We start from the raw sequence: 12,273 nt of genomic DNA, 5'->3' as shown, positions 1-12,273 counted from the left end.
TGGATATAAGAGCATTAAACTCCCCTTTTAACTTTTCCCTTATATATCTCCCAGGCCACTAAGAAAAAGAAACCTCTGAGCTTTAATCAGTGAGGGATTAGCCTTTATTGTTTAGACAACAAATAGGTGATACCGATTAGGGAAATAGGAAAGTAAAAATACAAATGAATAGTCTTAGATCTATGCTTAGTCTTTATTCCTTTATAAAACTCACCAAATCCCAAAACTGCCTGCCAGGCCGAGATGCACCGTCGCCGCTAAACTGAGAAGCCAGAGTGTGCAAGACAGAGCACAGAGAGCGAACTTCCATTCCCACTCTCAGTTTTAAGTTGGCATCCGGGAAGTACGGAGTGCTTGGCCACACCGGGCAGCAGCAGGCGCAAGGCAGTTCATGGTCTCCTCCCCAAAAGGGTGGTCCTTCAAAAGCCACTTCAGTAGCATGCGTTCAGCTCTCAAATGATTCAGCTAAAACTTGCGTCTTTTACCACACCATCCTAAAACCTGCTTACACCTTCCAATTAGTGTCCTCTCTCCAATCTTTCATCACTTAAGTGTTTCAGAAAAGTAGTATACATTCACTGTTTCTACTCTACCCATTTATGCCTGTCATCTTTGCAGTTTGATTTCCATCCTCACTGCTTTACTGAAACTGCATTCTTACTTTATAATTATTAAATCTAGTACCCTTTTCCCCTCCCATTTCCTATCCCTTCTTGACCTGGGTTCAAATCCTGCCCCAGATACTTTCTAGTTGTAGAACTCTCTTGCCCTCTCTGTGCCTTATGTTGACTTGGTGTCTTCTCAAGGTCCTTTTCTATGATAAAAATCTATGATTTTATGGTCTGTTGCATTTGACCCTGTTGAACACCACCCTCTCTTTGAAATGTTTCTGATACACTTCCTTTTTAAGGTTTTAATCAACAAACCATCATTAAATGTTTACTATGTGTCAGGTCCTGGGATACAAAGACAAAAATGAAAGTTGCTGTACTCAAAGAGCTTGCATTCTATCAAGGAAGACAACATGTACATATAAAAAGTATTTGCAACACACACAAATATAAAGTAATTGAGAGGGACCAGCAGCTTGAGGGTGGGGAAGGTTTCATGCTAGAGTGAATGTTTGATCTGAGTCCCAAAGGTAGAGATGAGGACAGTTCATGCCTGGGATGTTGACAGCCTTTGCAAAGGAACAGGTGGTGAAATGTCATGTGTTAGAGACCACCAGACAGCCAGTTTCACTGGACTGTACATAATGAGGGTGGAACAATAGTATGGATACAGCTTGTGAAGGACTTGAAATACCCGACAGGCATTTGATTCCTAAGGCAGTAGGAAGCCACTGGAGTTTATTGAGCAAGGGCATGACGTAGTAAGGCCTGTGTTTGGAAATGAAACTTTGATAATGGTATGGAGGGTAGATTGGAGAGGGAAAGACCTGAGATAGGGAGACTAATTAGGGGGCTATTGCAGTGGTAGAGGTGAGAAGGGATGAGAGTCTGACTGGAGAACTAAAGTGGTAACTGTTTTGATCATTCCTTTCCTCTCTCCTCCACTGGCTCTCTGTCCTCCTCCTGCTTCTTAGATTTGGCATTGTTCTATATTCATCCCATTTCTTTCTCTGTACTCTCCACTGGTGGTTTTATTTATCTCAGTGGCACAGATTCCTGCCTGCCAAATCTCTGTCTAGCTTGGGCCTATCTCCTGATAGCATTTACAACTACCTCCTACGTAGTTCTATCCTAGCTATCCTGTCACTCCTTAAACTCAGCAAAACTGGCTCCTTTTCTTGACTTTCCTGTATCTTGGTTACATTGGTAATCCTCTTATCCACCATGAATTAAAACAAGATTCTCATACTCCATTTTTGTCTTCCATTTCCTATTGCTTCCCTAGTTCAGGCCTGACTTCCTGTTTAGTTCACATTAATTTCTCATTTCCTCTCATCTCGGGCTTCCTAAATGATCTTTCTCTAATCCCAAAACTCTCTCTTCATCTATCTGAAACCATAAACTCAGTGAGAACAGCAGCTGTGTTATCCTTCCTTTTATCCCACTTTATGTGGAATACCATACCTTTTTAACACATAGTATGTCCTCAATAAATAATTTTTGAATTAAATGTTATTTATTCACAATCCATTTCTATGACTTTGTTGCACGGAAATTCAATATCTGGAACAAAGGATCATAGAGTGAAAGCTAGAAGAGACCTCTAGGGCATCTAGTCCAATCACTTAATTTTGTTGTTATTCAGTCATTTCAGTCGTGTCTGACTCTTTGTGACTCTACTTGGGGTTTTCTTAGCAGAGATATAGTAGTGGTTGCCATTACCCTCTCCAGCTCATTTTACAGATGAGCAAACTGAAGCAAACAGAGTGAAATGATTTGCCCAGGGCCACACAGCTACATGTCTGAATACAAATTTGAACTCGGGTCTTCCTAATCCCAGGCTCAGCACTCTATCCGCTATGCCACCGATGTGCCCAGTTTCTTTTACAGATGAGGAAACTGAGGCCTAGAGAACTTAAGCATCTTGCCCAAGGTCATAGAGGTGTTAGAAGATGAATTATAATATCTTATTCAAATTTCCTTTTCCTTTTTTTTAAAACTGGATCACCTATTTTGACAAAGAAATACTTTTTCTTCTCATTCTGAAATCCTCCAGTTACTGATTTCTGCCAATTGTGACCATGCTATGTAAGTGAATCCTGCTGATGATGAAATGAACCAGAGTATACCTTTATAAAACACACACATGCACACATGCACGCACACACCCCTCTGCATTGACCTTAGCATAAAAACCAGATTTCATTTATAAATGTTCATTCCATAAATTGTCTCTTCCTCTCATGTCCCTATAGCTTCAGAAACTTCTTACTATGGATCCCACAAAGAGAATTACCTCAGAACAAGCTTTGCAGGATCCCTATTTCCAAGAGGACCCTTTGCCTACATCAGAGTATGTATCCCACCCCACATCTTTCTTCCTTCTTTGTATGTATTGATAAAACCTGAATATGGGGGTGACATTTTAAAACATAATTTATGCTTAGAAACAAAGGACCTTCTCGTAAGTTCACCTTAGAGAGAGAAATTGATAGAGAAAAATAATTTAGGGTTCTGGGCACCCCCCTCCGAAAAATCAAAACAAATTTCAGTAACTAGGGCAGGTTCAGAGTGAGAAAATGCATTCAACAAGTAATTGAGAGGGAACATTTGGTTTTATGGCTCAGAACTACAGCTAAAAGAGGCAAGTGGCCTCTTGTGGTTCCCTCAGCTCTGCCAGAAGCTAATAAACTAGCAAAGGAATACAGAATTGGAAACTTGTGCTGAATGCTCAGTCCCTCGAGTCACAGTACCTACTTATAGAGTAATATCATCATCATCTTTGTCATACCCATCGAGGCAATTTTATGTACAAGTTAAATTTGTTCCAATTGTTCAGGCAAATTTGTATTCAACTTTTGTTGTTAAAAAGCAAAATGTTTTCACTGTAGTTTAAGGTTAAAGATGGCAACTCAACACTAAAATAGCATATAAGTAATTGCACTTGTATTTTTGCATATATGAAGGGTCCTTGTAATGGAAGGCACTCATTGTAATGGAAAGCAAATAGGGATTAAACAAACATAGATAGAAATGTAGAAAGGGTGAGCAGCCACATGATATTATTATGTTCACAAGATTTATAGTTTTGATAAATAATGCATGATCATTTATTTTATGGTGTTTTTCAGTGTATTTGCTGGCTGTCAGATTCCGTATCCCAAAAGAGAATTTCTTAATGAGGATGAACCCGAAGAAAAAGGAGACAAGGTACAAATTAATTACATGGTATAATTTAGGCCTTTTTTTCTTGCCTCTATTTCTTGTCCCCACCCCCCATGACTTTCTCCAGACAGAAAGTAATAAATGAGAAGAAAGTATAATTATCATGCCTTAGGGAAGTATAGTTATTAATGTCACTTAGCTATATAGGAATATGTTTCCTTCAGTTCCTGGGGAGGTCTGAATACTGTAAGATATACCCATAAGTCCAGAATACAGCAAACAAACTCATGACTATTGATTGTTATTATTATTTATAGCTAATTATTATTAGCTACATTTGAGAGACTGATTTATTTTCTAACATTACTGCCATCTTCTTTTAAACCACCTTTTCTAAGCAGCTCTCACCTTGTTCTTTCTTTGCCTTTGTCTCCTTGAATACTTCCAAGGTAAAGATGGAAAAGACTCCCTGTAGCTATTTTTAGTCTTTTCAAGATTAATTTCATAATGTCACCTACTTTGGATAGTGGTGCTTAAAAATCCTAACCAGTATAACATGCCCAATTTACTTACCCTGAAAGATTTTGCCATGCTCTAAATGGATCCCTGTTGGGAAATGGATCCAGTTACCTGCCCATCACATTTCCTTCTCCTGTTCTTCAGTCATTCCCATTAAATCTGACAAGGGAGAATAGCATTTGAACACTTATGTAACAAAGACAGTAATCATACTCAAGTTTCTTATCCTGCCTTTTGGTTTTCTTTAAGAATCAGCAGCAGCAGAATCAACATCAGCAACAAACAGCACCTCAGCAGCCACAGCAGGCAGCGCCGCCACCACCACCACCACAGCAACAGCAGCAGCAGCAGCAACAAAACAGCACCCAGACAAATGGGACGGCAGCAGGGGCAGGAACAGGAGGAGGGGGTACCGGGGCAGGGCTCCAGCACAGCCAGGACTCAGGCCTTAATCCAGTGCCTCCAAATAAGAAACCACGGCTAGGGCCTTCAGGCACTAACTCAGGCGGGCCTGTCATGCCTTCTGAATATCAGGTATTAGCTTGTGTTTTTAAACAGACCATTTGCCAATTATATGTTTTATAGAATGATCAAAATGTTAATAGTGGATCATTTTAGAGTTGTAAAATTTAATTGGTTTTTATTGATATCTTTTATTTATCTATAACTTAGATTTCCCCCATGGCTCTTCCCCTTCCCCTCCCATCCCTTAAAGAATTTTTTTTAAGGTAGGAAAATCATTAAAATTGATCAATAAATCTACCCCCAAAATCTGATGTTATATGCAATGTTTTTCATCTATGACTCTTCCCTCCTTCCACTTCCCATATACCCTTTGCAAAGCAAAAGGCAGAGATGTTCTTATAGCTATCTCTTCTTTGGACCATGCTTCTATTTTGTAATTTTTCAACAATCATTTTTATTTGTTTTGTAGTTGTTCTTTCTATTTATGTTGATGGTAGTCTTATATAATGTCTTCCTAGCTCTGCTTGCTAACTATCTCCTTGGGATGTATGTCTAGCATTGGAGTCTCTTGCGTCAAAGCGTATGGGTATTTTAGCCACTTTCTTTTCATGTTTCCAAATTGATTTCTAGAATGGTTTTATTCATTCACAACTTCACCAACAATGCATTAGTGTTTTGTACTTCGTGAAATATTATTGAGGGGACCATACAACCTGAATATCAAGTGTCCCCAGCATTTGAACACATTTTTTTACATGGAAATGGATTGTCATGTTCAGTATACTTCCAAGAGTACCATGATTTAATTATCTATTATAGTTTGAGTCTTTTTATTCATAGGCAGAAAGTGAGAAAAAGTATTCCCTTGATTGTTTAGGGGCTGCCTATCTACTAGACAATACTTAGACAAGCAACTAAGACACAGAAAGGAAGAAATGGCATCCTTACTTTGGACAAAATAATGTGAACTGGTTTTCTCTTAGGAGACAGTGGAAGCTAGCTATAATTATGGAAGAGAAAGAAGGTCAAATTTATAAATCCTAAGAAATAACTATTATGAATAAATGGAATTTTGAGACTAGAAATTACTTTATAGTTGTTAAGAAACTATGACTTGGGGGAAAAAACAGAAGGTGAAAAAGATCAGTGTTTGGAGAAAGAAAAATTAACAACAGGGGACTTGGTAGTTATGCTTTACAAAAACTTTTCAAAGTAGCAGTAAGATAAAAGAAAATAAAGGTGGAGCATGAAGGAACCCAGAAAAAACACACACACAAAAAGACGATTAAGTTAAAGAACACAATCCCCTAGGGAAAAGAGAAGCAGGACTTAAAGGAATCAGATAATATGAAACTGGAACTAAAGGAAGAGTTCCTTCCTGCAAGAGTGAAGATCATCAAGTAGGAGATAAGGGACTGGCATGAATCAGGGAAGAACAACAGTCAGATTTGATCCCATTAAAAACAGTTTACTTATTTCAGCAATCAGGATTAAAAATTCCATCATCTGTATATGTGTTATATAAATTCAGCTTACTTTTTTTTTGCCTTAAGGTCTGTTTATTCTCATTAAATGAGCAGCAGACAAATCATATATTAGGTGATCTTCATAAATTTGCTGTCATTTCTTTGTTTTAGTTAAGCAGTTAAATGGTGAGAATACAATTTGAATTCTGCCTTTTCCCACCAGATTTTAAAATGGTTCTTATTATAGAGCTCAAAATTCTTCAGTCCTCTTTAGAATTACCACACCATCTGATAGAGCAAAAACTTTCTTAATGTAATGTTTCTGTGTAGTGGATAATCCATATGCTTTTTCTTTTATTGCCTAATTAAAGAAAAAGACATTTGGGGAGCATTCTTTGTTTCTCATCCCATATGATTTGCCTTCTACTGAACTACAGAATCTTTTTTAAAAAAAAAAACAAAAAACCGTAATACCCAAGGCCTTTTGTTTTGCCATGTCTAATGTATTAACCCAGACATTCTCTCTGGAGTTTCTAAAGTAATTATAACCTGATAATTGTTTGGTATTAATCTTATGATAATCTAGTTTCTATGTTTTGTCCCTTTAGCCTTTTCAAGAGTTTATCTTCACATATAGACTTGAAATTTATCATGAGCAGTACCATGTTACATAGCAAATTTAACAATAACGACTATCTTTCCCAAATACTAAGATTAGCAGTTTGTCATGGACCACTGTGCTAGAATTAGAAGACTTTAAACTCTAGTCTCAACAGACACTAAGTCAATATAGTGTGGCTTGAGTAAGATACATTAGTAGCCTTAGCTTTAGTTTCCTGGACTAGTAGACTTTTTAGAGTAAGATGGAAATTTAAAATCAGCAAGCCTACCTTCTTCATTAAAAGGAAGATAAGGGGAAGAAACCGTCAAGGTTCAGTAAGTTTTCCATGGCCACATTATTAAGAAGTGCTGGAACTAGAACTTGAATTCAGGTCTTAGGACTCCAAGTCCAGTTCCCTTTTTACACTGGCTCTTTCAAATGATTGTTAACTTCACAGTCCTAATTTTATTTAATTGATTGATTTTTTTCCCCCTTTATCACAAAAGTCAGAGCCTTCACTTATCATTTGCCAGGAGCCTGTATCTTTATTTTAGTTCATGCCAGTAGTTGTACTGTGTGGGAACCTTTAGGAATTGGTCAGCAATGAGCTGTGGTCAGGTGCAATCACTACTTGTAAACCAGCCAATCTGCCATTTATTTAGCTAGAAGGTATCCTTTAAATTCTTTCCTTTAAGGCACAAAGGAATATATTGCAATTGTATATGCTACTAAGTCATATCCTAACATAAATTATTGTCAGTGTTTTATGAGTTGAAATAATTAAATGCATTTTATAAGAAATTACAGAGTAGAGTAGTATAGTTAATAATTTCAAAGTTGCTAAAAGTACTTTCCCACACATAAGTTATTACAGTTATGTAATGGAGGGCAGGGAGGTAGAGAGGGATTGTCAGAGATTGTTTTCCATCAAGACTATTTTATTGAACTGTTTTTTTGGTTCCTATGTTGCAAATCAAGTTTGACAACTAGTGGTAAACCCTACTAAGAGGACCTCTTTACCTATTCTTCTCTCCTTCATCCCTCAATGACACCTCAAAGTCTTCTATATTTTTAAACCCTAAGTTAAAATTTTTCTGTGCACTACGTTTTCCTTCCAAGTTTCATGTAACAGAAACCATCCCCAAAACTCTTTGGAATCAATAATGCCTTCTTTCCTTTGGCCATTTAAGCCACCTTAACCCTAATCTGTTTTTTATCCAGAGATGATTTTTTTTCCTTTTTTAAATGTTTTTCAATCAGAAAGGTTAGGATTATGAGAGATTATAAAATAAAATAATGTTGGATTCAATAATGTGACTATATTATGTAGTGATATATACTTTATATACCTGACTGACATAAATGTATATTTTTAGAACTACTTTATTTTACTTTTTTCCCTCTGAACCAGACTAATGATGAAAAAATTCTCTCTCTCCCCCCCCATTGTCATTATAATTATCGTTGTGAACATTCAGTTCATCTGACAACAATTTTCTTTTGTACTTTTTGTAGCACTCCAGTTCACGCCTGAGTTACCAAAGCAATGTTCAGGGATCGTCGCAGTCCCAGAGTACCATGGGCTATTCCACATCATCTCAGCAGAGCTCCCAGTACCATCCGGCTCATCAGGCTCACCGGTACTAAGGAGCCCAGCAGACACCCCCCCACCCCACCCCACCCCCCAGCATGGAATGAATGAACCAAAAGTCAAAGGCTCCAGCATTATGAAGGTCACAGTGAGAAGAACCAAAAATGCAAACTGTGATACAGATAGAAGATTCCTAAGCATATGAAAAGAACCTTATTGACTGAACGTTTTGTGGTGGACTTATCACCTTTCTTTATTAGCTTAAAGAAGGTTCTTGTGAAGTTTCCCAGGTCCCTTCCCCCTGCATGTGTTCCATTGTGGTTACTCTGATAAATGTCTGATCTAAACCCAGCACTTAACTTTTCTAACCTTCAGCATTGTTTTGAAGGATTCCTGGTGCACCTTTCTCATGCTGTAGCAATTGTCATGATTTGATCTTTTCAAAGCTCTTTAATAGAATTTTAATGTTTTAGATTGGAATTTCAGCTGTATATAGTTTTATACTAAACAAATTGGTTCAGCAACACAGGTAAAATGCACCTTTTTAAAGCACTACGTTGTTTTCACAGGATTTTACTGTTTTGCTCATGGATATCACAGACAACATTTTAACTATTCCAGAATATTTACTGATTGTTTTTATTAGCCTAGTTTTCAGGGAAGGTATGTTAAAGGGATGGGGGAAGGGGAAAACCCACAACAGAAAAACATTTTAGGTCCTTGCAGTTAATATGCTTCCTGCTAGTGAACTGAATACCAATTAAGGGATTGTGATTGATATGTTCATATCATTCATATGAAGCACTGTTTTTAGAATCATTGTCTTATTCCATATAGTTTTCAATAATTAAGCTTCATGATTTTAACCTCTTCTAGGGCATCCTTTAATATAGCTAAGACCATCTTAAAAGAGGTTTCAGAACTTTGGTGGAATGTAGTCCTTTGGCCATTCACACCAGTCAGCAAGAAAAACATTTTAACTACCTTGGAATTTTATTAGAAAGGAGTAAATGTTGATTAAAGGATGCATTGCCTAACCTTTCAAAGGAAAATTTTTCGTGCATATTGTATATAGAGTTGACTTCTCTAAAGATTTATCCATTTCTTCAATTTTGGCAAGCTTGCATAAATAGCTTAAATAATCAAAGTTAATCAAATAGAAGCTTACAAGCTAATCTTTTAGAATACAAATTTGAAGGTTCCCATTCATTTTTGCATTAGATATAAAGTAACTACTTCAAAAGCATGTTAAAACATCTAGATTTTTTCATGTTTAAGATAAGTATTATGTATACATAATATTGCTATTGTTGATGCAACTTTCTATTAAGAGGCTTTACATTGCACTGAAATATTTCTTTTGCCCCAGGAAAAAACTTTATGAGTGTGCCTAAAATCTATAGGCAGATAAGTGTAAAACTATAATAGCTATCACGAATATTCCAGTTACCATTATCCTCAAATCAGACACTAAAAATCCCACCATTGTCTAGTTGTAGGAGACCCTGCTCATCAGGAAAGTAATGATTTGGGGAAGGTATTTTTTTTTAATGTTTATAAAGTAATATAAAAATTGGCAACTCTTATCACAGTATAAAAGGGAAAGTATCTGTGTTCTTCAGAATGCTTTTAACCATGGAAGTGGCACCAGCCTTATTTCATAAATTGTTTTCCAGATTTAGAAGTTACCTTGATTACTATATACAATTTTTTACTATTTGTGAACTCATCTACCTACTTGGTTTTGGTAATCTAGGTCCAGACATAAGTAAAATAAGACTGTAGATAGAATCAGTATGCATTTTGCACTAATGATGTGTTGTTATGGCCTGCAGAGGGCCTTACTTATCTCAGCATAATGTTTATAATTAATAATTAATCATTTATAAACTCTATGAAGACTAATTATAGACCAGGCCACAGGCTGCACTCAAAGCAATTTTCTGTTTTCCATAATTTTTTTTCCCTTTCATTCTTTTTGTGAGAAAGCAGCTGAAAGCCGGTGTCTAGTACAGTGCCTTGCACATAGTAGGTATTCAATAAGTGCATGTTGAATTAAATCATTATAGTCATGCCAGCATTATGTTTATCATATACACTGAATCACAATATAAAGCTGTCAGTTAAGTAGTTATTGAGCATGTACTATGTGCCTAGTGTTGGACTAGATACCTTCTGAGATGCAGAACCCTGGTCCAGGTCCTAAAGGGGCTTACATTCTAGTTGGGAAAATATCTTGTGATGACTGCCTTATAGGTGGGCTTATAGCAAGGTCCTTCGAGTGTCACTAAACCCACTCAAGATGGGTTCTTATTCCAGTTTCTGATCCTATAAGCAAGCAGTGTTTTATTAGAGAGGAATCCACTGTGTATCCAACCACAATAGAGAGAAAGCACCAAATTAAATGCAATGAAAGAAAATTAAATTGTTATCTGGAATGCTAATAAAAGTCTTTCAATAATCCTCTAGTGTCTATTGTGGCCCAAGCTAAACTAAGTGCTTTAGGGAGTTAGAAGGAAAGAGCTCCTGTCCTAAAGGAGAGATTACATTTAGTGGGGGAGATAGAACAAAGAGAGCAAAAGAAGCAGAGGCCAAAATGTCATGCTCTTTAGTACTTGGGACATTTGCAGACATTTCACAGTACTATGTATGCCATGAGTTTTATGGGCTGGTACTGAATTTCATCTCTTAGATTCTTTTTTTTTTTTGGGGGGGGGGGTGAGGCAATTGGGGTTAAGTGACTTGCCCAGAGTCACACAGCTAGTAAGTTTTAAGTGTCTGAGGCCAGATTTGAACTCAGGTACTCCTGAATCCAGGGCCGGTGCTTTACCACTGTGCCATCTAGCTGCCCCAAATTCTTAATTTCTCAGTGTTGTTGAGTGCATGTATGCATGTGCACGCACGTGCGCGTGCGCGCACACACACACACACACCAGCCAGAAATCCCAGTTATTGACTAGTTGTTTTACAGTTTAACCAAGCCTATTAGCTTCCCCCCCCCCTTCTGGTCCTACCCCATCAACACTCATTCTCACCATGTTTTAGAACCATTTTAGTTTTGTTTTAATTTTTTTTTATTCACTCCAAAGGGGAGAATTTGAAAACACTGCATTTTTACATTTGAATTTCCCTGTGCCCAAATAAACATAGCTTCATCTGAAAATAAGGTAGATACTTCTCTGTATGCTCAAGGGTATAGTGTATGGAGACACCCAAACCAGGGTATTTAAAGTTAAAACAATAAATTAAGTAAAAATAGGCATTGTTTTTTGGCATGTTTGCTGCCATTTCTATTGCAAATCATCCTAGAACAGCTTTCTCTCTGGTTTTACAGTGAGATGAATGTATATCTAGAAGAAAGGTGTTCCAGAATTCTAAGGTATATAAGAGTAAAGGTTAGACTTCCTCATGTCAGGGCTGATATAATGAGGTTGGAATTACCTTTGTAAAAAGATAGATAATGCAGTAACTCGCAGAAACCAAGGACTAGTAAGTATATTTTTGTATCTGTGTGATTTTTGAAAAATGACTTAGTACTTGGAATTTTGGCCTTCTGCATAGCTTCTCTTTGCCCTCACAAAAGCATTTCACACTTTGCAGTTAAACATAGGAAATGACATTTGCTTATTTATTTGTTTATGGCCTGGTTCCTTTGGTAAAACAACAGATCACTCCCTATAAAGATGTGATTCTGTTAGTTGAAGGGGTTAAAAAAAAGACAAAAAGGGGAATCAGATTAGCCACTGTCTACTTTGAGTAAATGTATGTAGCAAAAAAACAATACAATGAAGGAAAAATTTTATGAAAATTGTAAATCCTGCCTGCACTATATCTGTGATACTGTCTTCTTGATGG

General features: G+C 36.9%; 1 protein-coding gene across 4 annotated transcripts in view; it reads left to right on the top strand.

The window, feature by feature from the left end:
- The window catches only part of CDK19 (cyclin dependent kinase 19), a 193,094-nt gene extending 182,213 nt beyond the window's left edge, over nucleotides 1-10,881 (top strand). For all 4 annotated transcript variants that reach the window (XM_044002101.1, XM_044002099.1, XM_044002102.1 and 1 more), the window contains 4 exons: nucleotides 2,867-2,964; nucleotides 3,743-3,821; nucleotides 4,545-4,829; nucleotides 8,343-10,881. In XM_044002101.1, coding sequence (XP_043858036.1) covers nucleotides 2,867-2,964; nucleotides 3,743-3,821; nucleotides 4,545-4,829; nucleotides 8,343-8,474 — 594 coding nt within the window. In that variant the 3' untranslated portion in view covers nucleotides 8,475-10,881. The remainder of the gene's footprint in view (nucleotides 1-2,866; nucleotides 2,965-3,742; nucleotides 3,822-4,544; nucleotides 4,830-8,342) is intronic.
- Nucleotides 10,882-12,273: the final 1,392 nt, after the last annotated feature.

Source organism: Dromiciops gliroides, chromosome 4 (assembly GCF_019393635.1).
Source record: "Dromiciops gliroides isolate mDroGli1 chromosome 4, mDroGli1.pri, whole genome shotgun sequence".
NCBI lineage: Eukaryota > Metazoa > Chordata > Mammalia > Microbiotheria > Microbiotheriidae > Dromiciops > Dromiciops gliroides.
This window is presented reverse-complemented; position numbering and strand designations above follow the sequence as displayed.